General features: G+C 36.8%; 2 protein-coding genes across 2 annotated transcripts; one reads left to right on the top strand and one right to left on the bottom strand.

Annotated features, from left to right (window-relative positions):
- The first annotated feature begins 4,874 nt into the window (after positions 1-4,874).
- On the top strand, positions 4,875-10,849 carry LOC126676816 (CDPK-related kinase 1-like). The gene is made up of 11 exons (XM_050371106.2): positions 4,875-5,554; positions 6,315-6,445; positions 6,759-6,800; positions 6,889-6,997; positions 7,951-8,029; positions 8,110-8,406; positions 8,505-8,614; positions 9,031-9,138; positions 9,242-9,304; positions 9,438-9,605; positions 10,199-10,849. The coding sequence occupies exons 1-11, from the start codon at positions 5,081-5,083 to the stop codon at positions 10,334-10,336; spliced, it is 1,719 nt and encodes a 572-aa protein (XP_050227063.1). The 5' UTR covers positions 4,875-5,080; the 3' UTR covers positions 10,337-10,849.
- Positions 10,850-20,244: 9,395 nt separating this feature from the next.
- Positions 20,245-20,903, bottom strand: LOC126678331 (uncharacterized). Its single transcript, XM_050373234.1, has 3 exons — positions 20,714-20,903; positions 20,541-20,608; positions 20,245-20,406 (listed from the first exon to the last, which is right to left on the bottom strand). Exons 1-3 carry the CDS (start codon positions 20,901-20,903, stop codon positions 20,245-20,247), a joined length of 420 nt encoding a protein of 139 aa, XP_050229191.1.
- Between the last annotated feature and the right edge of the window lie 707 nt (positions 20,904-21,610).

Below are 21,610 nucleotides of genomic sequence, written 5' to 3'. Positions count from 1 at the left end.
ATTCCTATCCCCTCTCGGGATTTCACCCGTTATGATAACCACTTTTTCAGGTCATTTGTTTGCTTTTTAATAGAGTCCATGAAACTGATCGAGATTGGCTTGTGTCACGGCCGGTGCTATTTCAGTTGATTATGGTATATCGGAGATGCTGGTAGATCTAAAGATTTTGTTGGCGAAAGATTTTCTGGAGCTGGAGTTGCTTACCTGCTCGCAAACCTGTCTGGCTATTTGTGCTGGTGTAGTCAGAGTTGCTGGTCTCTTAATAGGACTAGTCGACCTAGTGAATCATCTCGCTTGTCTTTGTCAAAGAGAAGGAGGGTGAGATTCCTTAGTGGCTGCATCCACAAGGGGTTAGTACATGATGAACAACATTCAGAATGCATGAGATGCGTGATATGCATATGGATGATATGTAGGACTAGTTTAACATATAGCACGTAGCACGTAGCAGATAGCACATAGACGTATACCTGCAAGCTCTCTTTAGCAGTTCTAAACAGACAAGCGGCAATAGCCAATGTAAGAATTGTTTGTCCCCTTTTGAAGGTGTGAAAACAGAGAAAGTGGGCCTGGCGGTCTGGTTTGGCATCTAGGAGATAATTTAGCCTGACAACTAGTCAAGTGCATGGACAGACACTTGACTGGACCGGATATTAGAGGGTTTAATCAAGTAAATGAGTTTTACTTGATCAGATATGGTATTTAGGTTTGGCCTAATAGGATGTTTTTGAAAATCTGGTTTTTGAAAACTGATAAAAGTTTGTTAGTCCTGACCTAAGATTGAGATTAAAATTGGATCTTTAAAAAATGCACTCGAAATCCTTACATTGACATTATGCCCTAAATACAAACATCATATTGTGTATTTTCCTAGAGGGTAGTGTCTAGGCTAGAATGCATGTGAGTTGAGTCGATGGGTATTCGTAGTAACCGGCTTAAGGCTCCCAAAGACTGATATACTTTTGATGGGTCTTATCAATCACGAGTACAAACGACCAAGGTATTGGGCTGTGAGTGATGCTGCTCCACATATGACGTTTCGGACGTTGGAGTGCAACGCCGGGACGTGAGATTGGCTATAAGCATCGGTACTGATAAGGGACTCCTAGAGAATATGTGAGAAGGGAAAGTTTCCAATGTAATGTAATAGGTGCGAATATGTCTAGTAAACAAATCGGTGATCGATAAGGCGCAAGTCGTGCGGTTTAGGTCCATGGAAACCGTTTTTGAAAACAATTATAAAAATGTCTTTACATTTATGTCAAAAAAACAGTTGAATTTTATCATCCTAAGTGGAGTTGCCTCTATGAGCGGAGCGAGGTTCGGAGGCTGTTCGCCCAGGCTTATGGCTGACCTTTAGTTCAACTAGGAAATGCCTTTTATACCGACCAGATAAACTAACTCGCTTATGGGTAAGATTATCGTGCATCAGACCAAAAGACCGGGTTCATAGACGTCCTCGAGACTCATGTGCTTGGCTTATCAGTTACTGGTGTATTTGCTGGACATATTCGATTATCTCATCTCAACATTCAAAAGCAAGCCACATGATATAGTGCTTAAAATGCATACAAGTGTGAAAGCGGTAAACACATAGACTCCCATATGACTCAATCTAGACTAGCATTTGAGGCAAATAACACTTACCCCTAAGCATACGTATAAACTTGGTGGTTTCAATCAAACAATCAAATAATGGCTGGTATAGATCATTTTATAGGCACAAAGCCTAAACCGGATGTCTAAGTGTGATTGCTTCTATTATTTAGTTATCTTGAATAACCTATACAACCTCTAGTTACATTTTTCATAGCAGTCCTAAGATGTCTAGGTGATTTACTGGATTTGATGTTTTTGATTTATTAAGTTAACGTGGTTAGTCCTTTCGCTTATTAATATTCGGATTTGGCATGCTTTTGGAAAGCGTTTTAAACAAGTTCAACATACACATGGGCATGCGATAACATTCAAGGTTAGAAAATACTATTTAACCTCGTCAACTTCAGTGCCTGGCACTTGATGCGATTAGAATGTCGGTGTGGTCAGAACCGGAGCTCGGGCAGAACATAGAAGTTCTTTGCCTCGTCGATATAATTCCACTGGTTTGAACCGCAGTCAATTCCAAGTTTAAATGAACCCAGAATCCCTTCTAGAACTGGCTGGTTTCGTCGATAATGGGCTTCAGGAACCGATTCGCTTGACAGGTAACAGGTTTGGGGTTTGAGACCCAAATTAAATTGGGGAAGGCCCACTACAGCGGGTATTTTAAAATTACAACTATATCTATACATGTGGGCTCAAACGGGGCCCAGTTTCGAGCTCAAATGAGCCTGGAAACACGAAAACAAGGTCAAATCGGGGGCTGGAAGATCTGGGAATCAAAATCTGGGTCTAGGAAAGGTTGAACATGGCGCCAATGGGAGTGGCAGCGGCACCAATCCATACTGCCGGCGGCGGCACTCTAGACTGGCGGTGGCGCTAGTTTTTGGGGGGTCGTCGATTCGTCGTTTTGGCTCGGTTTTCATGCAAAACACTCAAACACACCCATAACATGCACAAAAAAAACACATTAGCATGCACTATAATCAGTAGAAATCTATTAAGACATCCTAAATCAGCTAAAGAATGTATTTCTACTGAGTTTTCATGGCAAGCAAACGCGTAAAATAGTTGTAACATGCTTTCTACATATCAGAATCAAATGAAATCTAGAATTGAGTTTTAACATGCATTAAAACAGCCCTCAATATGCTTCTTATTAATTTCTCATGGGAAACATGGCAATAGCATTAAAAACAGCAGTCATGACAGTTTATGAAAAAACAAACAGCTAAAAATACCTTAGCATGCATCCTAAAACATACCAAAATAGCAATTATGGCATAAAAATAGTAAATGGAGTGATATGAAGCTATATGTCCTCATAAGTACCGTTCTGAGTCCTTGGCTCGTTTTCTAATGATCCAGATGTGGAATCCAACTTCGAATCAATGCGCTATAAGGCGTCTTTGAGAGATTAAAGCGTCTTGTTTTAGTGACTAGTGTTTGTGTGTGAGTGGTGTGGGGGATTCGGCCAACCCTAAGAAATTATAGGGTTTGTGTTTGTTTTCTGGTGTTTGAATATTTATTGGTCTGATCAATTTTTCTGACCTCTACTTAGGCTGTTTTAAAGGTCTATTCATTGGAGTGAGGGGGACCTAGAGTTTACTATAGTTTGTATTATGTTAGGTTTTTGAAATGTTAGAGTTTTGTTTGAATGCAAGTGTGTGAAGTGATAACGTTTTAGTATTAGAATTTAGTTAAATCTCTATTTTATAAATTAATCCCGTATTTAGGCTCGGTGGCTAAGTAAAGAGTGTCTAGGTTGATTTTGGTGCCCAAAAGTGTTTAAAAAAGACTTCTGGAACCTTATAGGTTTGGGTATGGTCAATTTTAGTCCGTCAAACTCTCAAATTGGCCCATGAACTTTTAAAATATTGCAATTAGTCAACTTTCTAGACTTATATGTACAATCTCTTTGGAGTTTTATAAACTATTTATGGCTAATTATGTTTCAATTCCTCAAATTTGCAGCTATACATTGATCATGTTTACTTGAATTCAAACAAACGAATCGATAGCTTGTCACCCGAACAAATTTCTCTAAAAATTATCATTGGCGTTTCAATCCTTTATCACTTTTTACATTTCCGGTAAATAGGTGTCTACAAAGAGTTTTGGCTGTGTACATGAACCTGATCTTTTGCTCCGACACACGATTCCTCATCCATAGGCGTGTGAGGACATCTAATCGGTATAAAAGGTTTTTGTTAGCCGAGTTAGATGATGACTTCATTTATAACTAACCTGACCGAGGTCAACTATAAGTGTAGGCGAGCGCCCTGAAATCCTGCTCCGCTCACACTTCCATATTAACAAAATTAATCAAAATCGATTTAGTCAAAAAGCTGAAATTTTCAAAATTTAAAGTCCACCAGATTGGATAAGTCGGTTAATTCGATTAAACCAAATCAAATATATAAAAATATCGGTTTAATTAACAAAATTTTAAACTCTTGACCATACAAAATTAAAAAAAATTCATAAATCGAATCGAACCGGCCAAATTATAAAATTATTAGAAAACCTTTACCCGAAGTAATTAACTGGAATAGATCTATTGATTCAATTAATTCGATTTGGGTTAGTGTTTGCTGACCCCACATACCCAAATCTTTTCTTTTACTAATTTGTTTTTTTGGGGTTACCCATTTTAAAGTCTTTTAACTTAACGTTTTTAGTTTATCTGATCCCTAAACTTCCATTTGATCTCATTTGATCTTTGAAATTTATATTTTTAGTTTATTTGATCCCCAAATTTCTATTTGATCTTATCTAGTCCTTAAACTTTACATTTTTTAGTTTATCTAGTTCTTGAACTTTCATCCATGTAGGACCTAAATAAGCAAAAAAATCAACATACATGGATTAGATAAGACCAAATAGAAGTTTAGTGATCAGATAAATTACAAATATAAAATTTATAGACCAGATAAGACCAAATAAAAATGTAAAGATCATATAAATTAAAAAATATAAAGTTTAGGGACCTTAAGATGAGTTAATCTTTTTTTTTTTTGATATAGAAAAGAAGAATGAAAGAAATTTAGTAAAAGTAAGAAAAAGAAAGAGGAAGCCTTGTTGTAGTCTTTTTTCCTTGTAGCCTCTGCTAAGCATCTTTTCTTTACTTTTGCTATGCTTTTGCATTCACTCTTATTATTCTTCTCAATCTCATTCCCTCTTTTTCCTTCTTCTTCACTTATTATTCTTCTTCTTCATATTTTATTTCCTCTTCCCAATTCTCACCCCTTTTTTTTCATCAATTAAAGGTATAATTCCTTTTCTTTTACAAGAGTTCCCTACCTTTCCAATCTGCAAATTATTTTCTTGGGTTTCCTTCTGAATTTCTTTATCAATTCTGGGTAATTCTCAGTTTTTTCTTTAATGATCACATGATATGTTTTTGATGCTCAGTAGTTTAAGCTTACTTTTTCCAATTCTTCAAAGTCATAAACTTTCTTGATTTCAGTTATTTTTGTCAATGGGATTGTGCCATGGAAAGCCAATTGAGACCCACAAAAATGAATCATCAAACAGTCACACTGAAGGTGAGCCACAAGAATCACAGACAAGTAAAGCTTCTAAATTTCCATTTTATAGTCCAAGTCCATTACCAAGTCTGTTCAAGAACTCGCCGGCAATATCAAGTGTCAGCTCCACTCCACTGCGTATTTTCAAGAGGCCGTTCCCTCCTCCTTCTCCTGCAAAGCACATTCGTGCATTGCTTGCTAGGAGGCATGGCTCTGTTAAGCCTAATGAAGCCTCTATTCCTGAAGGTAGTGAGTGTGACGTTGGTTTGGACAAAAACTTTGGGTATTCTAATCAGTTTGTGAGTCATTATGAACTTGGTGAAGAAGTGGGTCGGGGTCATTTTGGGTACACTTGCTCTGCTAAGGCCAAGAAAGGTAGCATGAAAGGCCAGGAAGTTGCTGTTAAAGTTATTCCCAAGTCTAAGGTTCGGTTCTCAACTTCTTGGTGTTTCTCATTTTTATTTTTATTTTCATTTTAAGGTTAAGTTCATTTCTCTAGTGCTAGGTAGCGCGGAAACGGACATGGAAAAACAACACTTGGACACAGCAAAACAGTGTTATTTTACGGTTTCCTATGTTAAAAATGAAGTTTCCGTGTCTAAACGCCAAAGTGCCCGACATGTGTCCGAAACGGAAAAGTTGATTGAATGAAGAGTCAACTACCTAGCTCTAGTGTCATTCTTTTTATAGTAAAACAATTACTGAGTTCTATTATAGACTAGTTTGACATCTTTGTGTCATGGAATGAATTTTTTGTTTTTTCTCTTGTTATATTTAGTTTTATGGTGAATTATTTGTCTTTTTGCTTGTCATATATATGCTACTGACTGTTAGTTAGTCTGCAGTTTATTAGGTGACTTCATGGTTTACTCTGTTGCTGTAACTGTGTTTGTTCCTTTAGTATGATGAGGAAGGCTCCCGTGGTTGAGTCTTATAATATCATGTTAATCTGGAAGCCCAACGGTTGCTCGAATTCATGTCAAGTGAAATGTCATATATGGCTAACTTCTATCTATTCATGTCTAATTCTTTTGGGGCATTGGTTAAAATAAAAGTTTACTAGATTATCTGATATTACATTGATCACCAATATGTAGGACTGAATATCATCCTTTTTTCAGCTCTCTTTGATAAAGAATAAATGATTTGTTTGATTCTCATGTAAATGAATAATTCTTTTTGCAGATGACAACTGCAATTGCCATCGAGGATGTTAGACGAGAAGTGCAAATATTGAGAGCTCTAACTGGGCATAAGAATCTCGTGCAGTTTTATGAAGCCTACGAAGATGAAGACAATGTCTATGTTGTGATGGAGTAAGTTTGGGTTTTGTTTTCTTAAAAGTGACCATGTTGGCTAATTGTGAAATTAATTTTGATTATTCTGTAAAATATCGAAGTTATGTGGACTAGGATCAAGTGTTTTTTTTTTTTATTGTTTTACTCTGTATGCCCATAAAAGATGCACATCCCTTATCCATGAAATCATGGCTAAAATATGTGAAGTACTCACAGTTCGGTCCGCTGCTTGGTCAAAGACTTGCTATTTAAGATTCTGATTTGGTCAAAGCATGAAGTAGTACAATTGAAATTTTTCGAACTTACTATCCATCCGTTTATGTTGGTTTAGGTTGTGCAAAGGTGGTGAGCTATTGGATAGGATTCTATCAAGGTAATATACTTAGAAAAGCTATTTTCTAGAATAATTCCCGCTTCTTGTCTGACATTTTAATTGGGTATCTTTATTTTATGCTATCTAGAGGTGGTAAATACTCTGAGGAAGATGCAAAGGTGGTTATGGTTCAGATACTAAGTGTAGTTGCCTACTGTCATCTCCAAGGGGTGGTTCATCGAGATCTCAAGCCGGAGGTAGTTAAATCAACAAAAATTGTTTTCATATGATTCTAATAATAAAGTATAAGTTCCTGGTTTCTTTCCTGAAAGTTTTTTAATCATCTGCATGCAAGTTGTGCCAACCTGTCACAAATTCTGTTGTTTCTATACATTAATTATGAGTGCTGTGACTATTGCTGTTTGCTAAACTTAATGTGTTTTTCTTGGAGTTGATCCATGTGATGGTTATAAATTCCATTTGTCCACTGCTAACCTGGAAAATAGACGAATTCAAGATGCAAGCGGTAGATTATAGAAGATCATTCTGATGAGATATAGTTAGAAGAGTAGTTCACGAGACCTTTTTGTTCAGGTTGATACAATTGGAACAATTTCCAATTTGAGATGTAATGTTGAACTGATGATCGATATCTTTTTGAACCAAACTCTCTACTAATATTGAATTTTTGATTAGACATTGGGACATGTGATTTTCACGGGATTAGAGCATCCATGCTGTATTCCACTATACACATGCCCTTTTCTAGTTTCGTATTTTGACTTTTTCACATCTTGTTCCCTGCAACGAGCATAACTTTGCTACTAAAGTCAGAAACCACCTTTTCTGGCTGTGGCTGGTCATGCTACATATCTTCCTCAATAAAATACCGTAACGGTAAGCAGGTTATTTCTAGGACTCAGATCAGTAGTGCATGAAACTTCTCACAGTGTGAATTCTAGAGAATTCTATATGTGGAGCCTTCTGTTCTATGGTCTGGACCTGCGACTTCCACATCACTGTTAACAGCCAGTTCACTCATTTAATTTCCTGTATCAGTTTATTTCACTACTATGGATGATGTACTGTAGCTTGTGATTTTGAACGAATGATACAATAGATTAGAAGTTTTTTTTTCTTAATAATGCTCTTCCGAGTTGCATTTCCTCTTACATTATGGATATATTACATGTGCTATATTTTTATGCAGAACTTTCTATTCAGTACTACAGAGGATAATTCTCCATTGAAAGCCATTGATTTTGGACTGTCTGACTATGTAAAGCCAGGTCAGAAATACTTCTTTAAGCTATCCTCCCATTTCTGACCGCAAAATGGACTGGAAGTTGACTATTTGATTCTTTTGCAGATGAAAGGTTGAATGACATTGTAGGAAGTGCGTATTATGTAGCTCCTGAAGTTCTACATCGATCATATGGAACCGAAGCAGACATGTGGAGTTTGGGTGTGGTTGCTTATATCATTCTATGTGGAAGCAGACCCTTTTGGGCCCGGACAGAATCTGGCATCTTTCGATCTGTTCTCAAAGCGGATCCAAGTTTTGATGAAGCTCCTTGGCCTTCTTTATCCCCTGAGGCAATAGATTTTGTGAAGAGGTTACTGAACAAGGACTATCGTAAAAGATTGACTGCTGCCCAGGCCCTGAGTAAGTTGATGTGGTGTTGACTTTTGATTTGTCCTAGTTTATCAACTTCACCATTACTTTAAAAAACATTAATTATAACGGCCTGTTTTCTATGCCAGGTCATCCATGGTTAGCCAATCATGATATAAAGATCCCATTAGATATGATAGTACACAAGCTTGTAAAAGCTTATATCTGCTCTTCTTCTCTAAGGAAATCTGCCTTGGGGGTAAGCTATACCATAGTGACATAAAAAATTTATGCTTTCAATCTATAGTTTTTGGCAATCTACAATTTGAACTTTTGCAGTTTCTCCACCTTAGGGAGTGTTAAGGTTTGTTAGTCCCGGAAATTGGAAGTTTAAGTGCAGCCTGATCAATAATGAGAAAGTGATATTGCTAATGACATAAATATTTAAATCATTTATGATACGGAAAAATTATAGACTGATCATGTATAGGTATGAAAGATGCAACTCTTTGCAAATTTAGAACATTCCACTAACAATCATAGAGTGGTGTAGTTAATGCCAAATTGACCAATGGATAGGTGAAATGAATTGATTTATTTCTTGTTATGTCCTTAATGTAAACCATTGATCCTTTTACTGGGAATTGATTGTTCTATGTAATGTTACCATGACAGGCTTTGGCAAAGACATTAACTGTAGCTCAGCTAGCTTATCTCCGTGAACAATTTACACTATTAGGGCCAGGAAAAAACGGATTCATCTCCATGTCGAATTTCAAGACGGTGGGCTTTTTTTAGAACCAGAACCCCAGATTTGTATTTTTTTTCTATCAACTCAATTTTTGCGGTTTTTCATACATTCTGAAAATGATGTTGGAATAAGCAGGCAGTTATAAGGAACTCCACGGATGCCACAAAGGATTCAAGGGTCCTTGATTTTGTAAGCATGGTAATGTTCCAAATCTAATACGTTAAAGCTTAATTAGTGCAAAGATTATTTTTAACCCCTGCTTTCAAATTTAAGTTTGAGCAGAAGGATCTTTTTGAACTGTCATCTAAGGGCTTGCTCTTGTCTATTTCAGGTTAGTTCTCTCCAATATAAAAAATTGGATTTTGAAGAATTTTGTGCAGCTGCAATTAGCGTGCATCAGCTAGAAGGAATGGACGGCTGGGAGCAACATGCAAGGCGTGCCTATGAGCTGTTTGAGAAAGACGGCAATAGACCTATTATGATCGAGGAACTGGCCTCGGTATGTCCTCTATATCTCTCCCTCAGAGGGGCTTGTGTTTGTACATATGTCTAAAATTTCCACATCTATGGGCAAACGGTTATTTGTAAGTCATGCATTGCCGTGCAGCTATAAGTAGCTAATTGAACTATTACATTATAATAGTATCAACTATCTCCATTTTTTACTGCAAAAAACTACATTAGTTGCCATGGACCATAGCTTTTTGTTTCTTCATTACCACTACAATGTATATCGTTACTTGCTGAGTAATCCTTGTAATATAATGGGATTAGAGAAAGGACTCTTTATTGAAAGGTTTGTACTTATGCTAATCTGATAACTCTAAAATGATGACATTTAGTCTTTTATACATTAGAAATAGTAGTACACTATGTTGCATAGAAACATTATAACAAGAAACGATGAAATAGAAAAAGGCAAAAGAAAATATTTTATAAAAATAGGTTATATATATAGAGTTTCGGAGATTCAAAAGCGTTTTCGAAAATGGAAACAAAATGCCGAAATATAGGATTCGAGAAGTTCCCGTAGGTAGTAAACCGGTGATACCATTTTGAATGACTAACACATCTTTCTTTTTGTGTGTTCAGGAGCTTGGTCTTAGTCCATCAGTACCAGTTCATGTGGTTCTCCAAGACTGGATAAGACATTCAGATGGCAAGCTGAGTTTCTTAGGGTTTGTGAGGCTTCTTCATGGGGTTTCTTCTCGCACATTTCAGAAATCTTAGGACATGTATCACATCTGAAACTCCGTCTTTTCCAGCATATGTGCTCTTCTCGAGCTAAAAGTATAGCAATGGGAGAAACGGCTTGCCCATTTTTACCTGAAACAAGAATGTGTTTCCAAGATCATTATGGAAGGTGCTGCAAGTTCAAGAGTAAGATGGTTCAGCATGGCTTGCTAAACGAGCGGCGGCTTATGTTCTCGTTTTGTTTTTATCTATATGAAGTGTATTTGTTTCCCTTTACCATGATTGATGCCACTGAGATTAGATGATTGTACAGAAGAGGTTAGATGAAAGTATGTATTTAGCGCAGCAACAGCTCCAATCTGATTTTTTTTTTTTTGTGTTCATTTTTGTTCTATGTTGTGTATCTTTCACCCCTAGGTTCTCTAATAAATTTATCACGGAATCTGCGTGTTATGCTACCAAACTATCATTACTATTCAAAGTCTAAACTCATACAAGGACTCCTGTATTATATGTTTTTTAGTTAACTGGTCGCTATAATTTATGTTTGCTCGTCTGAGTCCATGTGCATTTTATTTTTTGTCAAAAGGTATTTTTTTAAAGGTTAATGTCATAAAAATTCACCAATTTTACACGTTTTTTCAATTTAATCATGTTATTTAAAACTTCTCATAATTTATGTTTGCTCATCTGAGTCTGTGATTTTTTTCTCAAATTCATACACGATGCTGACGTGTCACTCATTCATTGGTTGAAAATGACTTACACCTCAGCAAATTGTATCAATGAATGAGTGTCACGTCAGCAACGTGTATAAATTGAAAAAAATGAAAATTTGTGTATGTTTATGAGAATTTTTAAAGAACGTTATTAAATTGAGAAAATATGTAAAGTTGGTGAATTTTTATGACACTGCACCCTTTTTTTAATGGATCATCAAGTGTGTCCCCACAAATTCCGCAAGGGACTCATTGAGTAAAGATATATAGTTTAAGGGTCCCCATAAGGATAATTTTAATTTTTGTAATTAAGATGCGACATTTTAATAATAATTTTTAAAAGATAATGAATTATTAAATCTATGCTTTTTAGAATTTATTATCTTTAGTTTGGAGACTTTAAAAAACATAACCAAAATAGAGGAATAAGTCGATTAGGTTCGGTCAATAACCGATTATTACCATATATAGGGTTAATAATCATTCATGACCCCCAACTTTTAGGTCTATGATCACTAAACCCTATGATGTTTAAAAACTATCACTAAACCCCTATATCTTTGTGGCGGCGCTCACAAAATCCCCTAAACCCCGAATATGAATAAAGTACTCCACGCGACGTGTTTTTTGGTCAATTGTCATCCTTAAAAAAAATTGACGGCACCACGTCAGCTGTTACGTCATCAAAATATCCTAAAAGTTAAAACACTCAAAATACCCCTAAATTTAATTAAAAAAAATAACCCAACCAACTCAATCTAACCCAAACAACTCGGTCAACCCATCTATTACCGACCACACACCGTCGCCCGCCGCCACCTAACCACCGTCAAAAATTTCTCCGGTCATCTTCTAATGATTTGTTCTTTGAAGAACAGAGATATGTTCTTCATGAATAGATGACAAACGATATGTTCTTCATGTCTGTTCATGAAGAACGATCAGTTTTTCATGAACGAATCTTCATGAAGAGCATATCATTCTTCATGAACTTATCTCCGTTCATGAAGAATAGATCGGTTTTTCATGTTCTTTTGGTGGTGGTTGGGTGGCGGTGTGTGGTCGGTGGTGGATGGATATACCTAGTGGTTTGGATTAGATTGAGTTGGGTTGAGTAATATTTTTTATTTTATTTAATTAAATTTAGGAATGTTTTGGGTGTTTTAAGTTTTAGGATACTTTGATGACGTGGTAGCTTAAGTGGCGCTGCCAATTTCTTTTTTAAGAATGACATTTGACCAAAAAAGACGGCGCCTGAAGTATTTTAGTCATATTTCGGGCTTGGAGGGTTTTGTGAGTGCAGCCACAAAGATTAGGGGGTTTAATGATCATTTTTAAACATCAAGGGGTCTAGTGATCACAAACCTAAAATTCAGGGGTCATGAGTGATTATTAGCGTATATATAATGAAAATGACAAGATCTTACTCTTGGTTCGGTAGAATTTTTTATGTGCCAACTTATGGGTGAATTATAGCATTGGAAAAGTTTGGGATAATTTTGATAATTAAATTATTAAAAATTGATTATACGTTATTTTGGGGCTGATTGTATGTGATTTTATATTTGTATTGATTTTAGTGAATTTTATGGCAGAAATAAGTTTATGGTTGATTTTGTAATATTTGATAAGTTTGGCGATTTTTTGGTATATTTTACAAATTTTTAATTTTTGGTTAAGGGGCTGTTAAGATATAATATTCCTATGAAAATATTATTTCGTTTCGTTTTAGACGTCCTTGAATCGATAGTTATGCTCCGAAGTTTAGTTTGGTGGTTTTTACGAATATGGGAGAAAATGTAATTTTTTCGGATTTTAAAATGGTTATTGGTAATATTTTGTGATGGAAATAAAATTATTAATATTTCTGAAAATATTAAATTATTTATGAAATTTTATGGCTGCGAAATCATTTTACGAGATTTTGACGTTTCGGGCCTTGAGATGAGTTTCCAATCAAAACATGAGTTTTGATGCAAAGTAAATTAGGAAAAGGAATACTTGGAAGTTATAAATATTTAAATTGAATTATATTTATGAAAATAAATTTTAAGTCGAAGCATAAGCTAAATTCAAAAATCTAAGAATTATTGGTTTTTGAGTAAAGTATCGTTTTAGATAAAAAAAAATTGATGGCGTAATTTATATGTTATTGTCTTATAAGATGCATGGTTTTGAGCTGTAGTAATCCAGATTTAGGTATGGTCTCGTCTATCTTGAGGACGTCAAATTCGGAGGAAATCTAACAGAGATGCGGAACCAGTTTTTGGTTAGGGCTCATTCTGTTTTAGCGCAGTCCATGAGTTTATATTTATTTCTTTTAATCATTTTTGCAAAATGTGTATGCTTTAGAAAAGTAAAATGTCTTAATTATTATTTCTGAAATACTTTTAATTATCGCGAAAAATGCTTTAGAACATACTATCTATTGGCATAAATAAGACTGCGTGTACATCAGTGTGATCTGATATCAGGTATATGATTGGGTATGAATTCGATATGTGTTTTGGTGTTATGGTTTATAAAAATGATGTTTTGATGTATGGATCCTTGTGGTACCGACCAGGTGGAGCGATTGATCGCGGAGGTCCCAAAAGAGGCCTACTTGGTGGAGCGATTGCTCTCAAAGGTCATGACTTATGGACTACGAGTTGGTCGGACAGATCTGGTGGAGTTTATGCTCTCAAACCGACTAGTCAAACGGATATGGTGGAGCGTGTGCTTTCAAACGCGACATAAATATCATATTTGTACTTATTATATGTTGTTGATTTCATAAAATGATTTCCATGTAATTTAGGAGTAGGTTCCATTAGTGTTTGATGCAATTTAAATAAGGTGAAAAATGTTTTTAAACGTTTTCAATTTTTTGTTTTATAATCATTTTGCAATCATATTGAGTCACTCAATTTTGACTGATCCTCGTTGTTGTTTCCCCCTTTCAAGTTTTATTGAGTAAGTGAGAAGTGGACTTTCAATTTTATTCCAAGAGTTCCAAATTTTCAAAGAAGTTACTGTAAATGTTTTCCTTTTAGACCGTTGTAGTAGATAGACGTCTTTATTTTTTTTACAGTTAATTATGTCATACTCTAGTATTATGTTTGTATTAATATTACGTCATGTTGTCATTTAACATGTTTACAGCTCGGAAATTTAGTTGGCATTATGGGCAAGTTGTAAATGTTAGCTTAAGGTTGGAATCTCGGATTGATCCGAGTATTGGCATTTGAAGGAAATGGTTATTTATGTTATGCTTATTGCCATAATGTGAATGTTGGAGTCTCGGTTGCCCTTGAGCATTTGTATAAATGATTTTGATCGGTTATTGCATGTTTATTTGTTGTTTTTCTTGGTTTGCTATAGGTTGTGGAGCAACCATTCCCGTTCTCTAATCGGTCACGATCTTCGATTTTGGATTGCGACAAAATTCGTAAAAGAAGAAGGCATAACCTGAACAACTCCAATCTCAGATATAACCGCATTCCAAATTGAGGTTGCATTCCTACTATGCAATTAGTTATGGTCTTGCATTTCTATATTATTACAGAAAATACAAAACTGGATATTTGAATAAATGATGAACCAACGAGCTAGAAATAATCTTGAAGGAAACCAGCATGGAAGGCAATCCAAAGAAAAACATTTACACGAGGTTGAGTTATAGGAGTCCAAGTATAACTAAAAGGATTGCTATCTAGCACAAATATTGAAATAATAGGAATAGTAGAAGAACCTGCAAAATAGCTGCTGGAAGCAAATGCCACTGATCTGGAATTGTTGAAGATTGGAACAGCTGAAGGACCGCTTGTGACTTGAGAATCGACTGAAACACAAAGATGGTTGTAGTAACATGACAGTGTGAACTTGTGACGACCATTCTGTCAAACAGTAATATCTGGAGCAGCAACAACAAAGGTAATTTGGAACAATGTAGTCTCTAGTTGAAGCAACTGTTTCATCTCAAAAATACAGAGTCTTCTCCTCTAAACCATTCATAATTTATAATCTGACTAACTAATGATTGTTTTTGTCTAGATATTGTTGACAAAAATGCTAACTAGTAGTAATCCGTAAGTACGGAATCAATCCCACGAACATAGTGGTTGAGCGATAATGAATTTTCCTTTGAATAATAATTCGTCTAGCAATAGAAAAAGTCTTTGCTTGGTTTTTGATAAGTAAAATGAACTAACATTAACAACAATTAAACTATAATTGAAAACTAACTTATGCAATGATTAATTAAAACGGATTTAAACAATAGATAAAAAGCGCATACGGGTTGCTAATCATGCTAAGGCAATTCCTAGCAGATAGGTCGGTATACGGGTATTGGTTTGGGTCAAGCCATTCTAAAGTATCCAAATCCGCTCTCTCGAGCCGGAAATCGAAGAACCGACAATTGATTGATAAGCCGAAATCCAACTCACTCTCGCACAATTGGATGTCAACTACACCAATCAATCCGATTAATCCGCAAACTCAAACAACTATCCCTAAATCACTCTCGTGCATCTAGGTCCATAGCTTATGCTTAACTAGGTCTATTTGATTAGTTTAACTCTTGCCCTCACAAATCAAACACTAATTAAAGATTAAGTCATCAAATGAATCTAGGCATTAAGATTAATAAACACAACAAAATCTAACCCATACAACCCTAAACAATTATATAGCAATCAATTTAAGCAATCATAACAACCTATATACTAGGGGTTTAACTACTCATAACTAAAGTAATACTAACTACTAAGCAACAATTAATAAGCATATTAAAGATTAGAAAGATTACCTTAAGTAGTATGAGAAATAAAAGCATAAACAATAAAATGAAGATTCCAATAATAAACTTGCATTAAATAGGGTTGTCAATCCCAAAATCTGGAAATAGAGTATGAAGACCAAGAACAATGTTGATTTCTTCCCTAATTGAGAGCAAAAGGAAGAAAAGCTACAACTATTGATTGATGTCTTGCAAAATTAGGTGATGAACCCTAAAATAAGATAAAGTTCCTTATATAGTCTTGACAAAAAGGGAAATAAAAAACATCCTAGATAAAGTGTGTTGGGCCAAAAATGAAAATGGACCAAGTCAAGCTCGTTTTCCCAAAAGGATTTGTCTTCTGAGTTCCAGCTGTGTCTCGATCGAGAAGTTCACTAAAGGGGCACTTCTCGATCAAGACCTTCGTTGCAATTTTACTCGGGCGTTTTCTACTTGACTGTTTTGATCGAGAAGCATAGTGAAGTGAGCTTCTCGATCGAGACCTTTGATAAACTAGGATTTCTCGATTCTTTCTTTTCAGCTTCTCAACTCTTCAAGTCTTCAATGCTTTCCACTTTTTGACCCAATTTAGCTCCACAAACGCTTCGCTTCTCTAAAAACATAAACACACGTAATAAGATACCAAACACTCATAAATGTGTGACAAAACATGGTAAAGCGATTGGAAAACTACACGATTACTATGACTATTTTACTCCTATCAAACCTCCTCACACTAAACCCTTGCTAGTCCCCAAGCAAGAAATGCACCACAACACAGCACAATGTTACCAATCATGACAAAACTTGCATAAGCATCAACAAACGAACTTTCTCATAAACAAGCTTAAATGCACCTATCAAGTGTCAACAACTTCTAGTGATGCAACCAAGGATCAATGCAATAGCAAATGAAATACACCGGTGACAATTAGACTACACTCGCATTGGTTTAAGGTTCTCGTAGGAGCAATCAAGTCGCTATGATCATCTACGGGACATGCAAAAACTTAGTTCAAAAACATCTTTAAAAGGACACAAAGGCATATCAAACATAGACATAGACAAAAACAATTCAATTCTCATAAGTTGCACTCTGACACACAAAGTGTTTAGGGTTGAAGAATAGAAAATTCAAGGAATTTCTCATTTGCCATAAGCTTGCTCTTAGTCCGGAGTCCGCTGCTTAGTTCGGTAATCAACAACTATCCTATGGTCTTAATTGGGGTTGTAACTTGGCTAGGAGTTTGGGTAGGAAATTTGGATACTTGGCTAAAACCTAACTTGAACAACAAAAGTGCTTCGAACATTAGAATTGATCTAACTCGGAACTTTTCACAAATGTGCTCTTTCCTTTACCAAATGCCTTTATTTTTCTTTATTTTTCTTTTTATATATCTCAACTCTCTTTATTCTTTCTTTCTTTTGTTTTTTTATCTTTTCTTCAAAGCATTGTTTTATATTTTCGGCACTTGTTCACTTTTCTTTCTAATATATCGAGCTAGCATTACAAGTTTTTTAATTGTAAGTTATTCAAGTTAAGGCTGGGTATTTAAAGAGGTAAATTGTTGACGGGATAAGGTGAAAAGGTTGTTTAAAACAATGAAAAATGTCTAAGACTCAAGGGGGTAATCTAGTGGTTAAGGGTAGGCTTTTAAAGTGGTCTTAAAAAAATGGGTACTACTAATTGCCATAATCATTTAGTTGCCGACTACTCAACGATGTAACTTTAAACAGACACTGAGAAAGTTCTAGGAATGCAAACACAACACACAAGAAACAAATATGCTCAAAACTAATAAGGATGTGGTGTTATGCTATATCTAGATTCCTATGTTCTCATGCCAATGATGTCCAAAAATTGACAATGACACATCACTCTCACACAATTTGCTCTAAAAACGCACATCATGCATATGCATCTCATTTAAACTAATCAAGCTCAAACTTTCTAAACCAAAGAACGATATCACCCAGTTCCCATCGATACATGTCATAGGAGATTGCACTTCTTTATCATATCACAAGAATTGTCTAAATCATGAAAAATATACATTTATGCCATTTATTACGGGAGATAACAAAGGTTGATGATCATTAAAGGTTTCGCCACATTACTAACACATGCATTCACAAGTTTGGTACACGGGTTTCGTGGAGGCGACACTAACAACTCTCAACTAAAAATAAAACTAAAAACATGACAAAAATAATAATCATAAAGCAAGATAAAGCAAACGAGATACAATTTGCTAACAGTCCTCACATTATTTCGATCTTAGGCCCTAGCAAGAAATATTAAAAAGAAGCAAAATTGTATGAGTTTGAGTTAGGAAATGCAAATCTCGCTTAGTCTAACTCCGGGGTTGCGGGAGATAGAGGCAGTGTGTCGAGTCATTGAATTCCTTGACCATTCGCGTAGTTGCGCAAGTTCTCATCTTGGCGATCTAACTTTGCTTTCAAGCACCCTTGCTTGTATGTGATTCTCGCCATTCCATGCCTTGCATCGCTTCCATCCGCTCTAACATTGCCTTTTGTTCCGCCCAAGCGTGGCGGTTTTAGTTCTCCAACTCATGAAACCTATGGTCAAAAGTGGACCTTTGAGCTTCGGCTCCCACATATGTCTAATCCCCGTAGTCTCTTCTTGGAGCTTCTTCTTCTTGCACCCTCGGTTCCGCATGCTCCTTCCCCTTCCTTCTAGGTACTTCTTTTTGCCTTCTTGGCCCCGGTGGTAGAATCTCTTCCGGCACATACTCCGCTTCATCACCAAACTCCGCTCTAAAAGCCGCTTTATGTCCATGTTCCTTGACCCACTTGGTTCGGTTGTAATACGGTATTACTTGGCCATCACTCGCAAATCGGGACCGCTCTAGGTGATCCGTGTTGATTATTCGGGGTGCAACTCGGGTGTATTCCGCTTCATTTATCCAACCATTACGGGTAGCCAACCAAAGAATTATAGGAGAAAACCCAAGAGGTCTGGACTTCTCCGCGACCGCTTTATTACGGTTAAAGAGTATTTCCGCCGTATCAATTTGATAAGCTTCCACCTCGGGGTGTACGCATGCATTAAGCATTAATAGCTCGGTCTCCCCCATCGTATTGAACTCTATCCTTCCCCCGAATGTGTGGTCGAGCCACTTCACCACTACCAGCAAGGCTGTGTCCTTGATATTGTTCACCTTAGATTGTCTTGCTCAAAACCCCGGTAAATCACTCAACTCAAGCCATGCCGCCTCCCAATCAAACCTTATTGGATTTCCCTTCAACCCCGAACCTCGCATATGAAGATGAGTCACAAATATCTCTTTCAATAAATACTTCCATTTCCCTCTTTGATGGAACCGCCTCATACCCGACATATTAATATTTGTGCGAAGTGTAGTGTAAAATTCATACACAAACTCCTCATACACCTCATGCGGAAGTTCCTCCATTTCACGTAACCCAAGGATGTCAAGGTATCGCCTCACATCATACGCTAAATAAAACCTTTCCATGGATGCCCAATCTATACCAAACTGAACCGCCACGCCTCTATACCTTTTTCCCTCCTCTTCGGTTTCAATCTCACCAAGACAACCTCTTGGAGTATTCGGACCTCCGGGAACCGACTTGCGGCACGTTCGTGTTCCCTTGGTGGGTGGTTGTGGCTCTTGGGGTTCTTGTGACGAAGCACCATAAGAAGAGGTTGTTTTGGTGGTTTTTCCCATGATTGGGTTGAATTGGGTGAAATTTGGTGTTAGTTGTGGTGATTTATGGAGGTGTTTTGATGGTGGCCGAATTTTTCTTGCTAGAGAGAGAATGGAGTCTTTTCTTTTTAGGGTAAGAATGAGGAAGAAGGAAAAATAGACTCTTGAAATTCCAATGGTTAAGATCTTGCCATGGTAGCAATCCAAGTGAGTTCTGTTTTTTGTGAATGGCTTGGATCTTTGCCACCTCATCAATCCCTAGGTGAAATATGTTTGAAATTCAAAATTCAAATGAGAGGAATCTTATTGGGACTTGCAGCAGGCTTCTCGATCGAGAAGTTCATTAAACTTGAGCTTCTCGATCGAGAAGCTGAGGGGAAAAATGTGCAAAAGGAATTTCCCTTAGTGTCTCGTTCGAGAAGTTTAAGGAAAGAACTTCTTGATCAAGAAGGTCAAGGGAAAAATGTCCAACCAATTTTCTCCTTCATGTCTCGATCGAGAAGTTCCCCTTAAAAGAACTTCTCGATCAAGACATGCCCAAATCTAACATTCTCAATAATTTCTCAAACATTAAGTCCTACACAACACAAGCAAAGCACATATCCCAGAGTTATCTTGAACAAAAAGACACAACAAAGCAATTTAAAATACTAAAATTAAAAGATTAACAAAGTGAAAAACTAAATACAAAAAACAAATCGAACCTCCCGAGATTGCCTCTCGAGTGTGCTTGTATAAGGTCGGAAGCTTGACCGTCCTTTTATTTTGCGATCACGAAGGAGGGTCGAACAAGACTCGCTCGCCTATTTCGTCCGCTAAAGGTCCCAAGTAAGGCTTGCAACGGTGTCCGTTGACCTTAAATGTTTCTCCTTGTTGATTCTCCAACTCTAATGATCCATGATCCGCTATATGCCGGATTTTGAAAGGTCCACTCTACCAAGATTTCAATTTGCCGGAAACAACATCAACCTCGAATTGTACAACAACACAAAGGCTCCTACCTCAAAAGACTTTATTCAGATGTGAGCGTCATGCCATCTCTTTGTTTTCTCCTTATAAAGCTTGACATTCTCGTAAGCAATGAACCGTAATTCATCCAATTCATTAAGTTGCAACATACGCTTCTCACACGCCGCTTTGAAGTCATAATTCAATTTCTTGATCGCCCAATAGGCCTTGTGTTCCAATTCGACCGGCAAATGACATCACTTCCCATACACAGTCCGGTTAGGTGACATACCAAGTGGTGTCTTAAATGCCGTGCGGTAAGCCCATAACGCATTGTCCAATTTGAGAGACCAATGCTTTCGCGTCCCATTCACCGTTTTTTCTAGGATCCACTTCAATTCGTGATTCGATACTTCCACTTGGCCACTTGTTTGAGGGTGATAGGGGGTGGCAACTCGGTGATAAACATTATCCTTCTTCATTAAAGCTTCAAATTACCGGTTACAAAAATGTGACCCTCCGTCACTAATAATCACCCTAGGGGTCCGAATCTAGTTCATAAGTTGCTTTAGGAACTTCAAGACCACCTTAGCGTCGGTCGTGGGTAAAGCCTCCGCTTCAACACATTTAGAGACATAGTCGACTCATACTAAAATGTACATTTTCCCGAAAGAAACCAGAAAGGGGCCCATGAAGTCGATTCCCCATACATCGAATATCTCTATCTCTTGAATGGACGTCAATGGCATCTCGTCTCGTTTGGAGATGTTTCCACCCCGTTGGCAACTGTCACAATGACCCACAAAATTCTTGGCGTCTCGGTATAGAGTCGGCCAAAAGAATCCTCTCTCAAGAACTCTAGCAGCGGTCCTTGCCGCTTCATAATGCCCCGCATAATCCGACGCTTGACAATGGCTAAAAATTTGCATCACTTCTTGTATCGGCACACACCTTCTTATCATACCATCCCCACATATCTTGAATAGATAGAGTTCATCCAATAAAAACCATTTCACATCACTCAAAAATTTATTCTTTTGATGGTGTGATAGATCCGGTGGCATGATATTCGAAGATAGGTAATTTGCAATTTCCGCATACCAAGGTGTTCCTACTTCCGAGATCACCATCAACATCTCATCCGAAAATCGCTAATTAATTTCCACTCCAATTGGAATTGCTTCCGGAT

Source organism: Mercurialis annua, linkage group LG4 (genome assembly GCF_937616625.2).
Source record: "Mercurialis annua linkage group LG4, ddMerAnnu1.2, whole genome shotgun sequence".
NCBI classification, from domain to species: Eukaryota; Viridiplantae; Streptophyta; class Magnoliopsida; order Malpighiales; family Euphorbiaceae; genus Mercurialis; species Mercurialis annua.
This window is presented reverse-complemented; position numbering and strand designations above follow the sequence as displayed.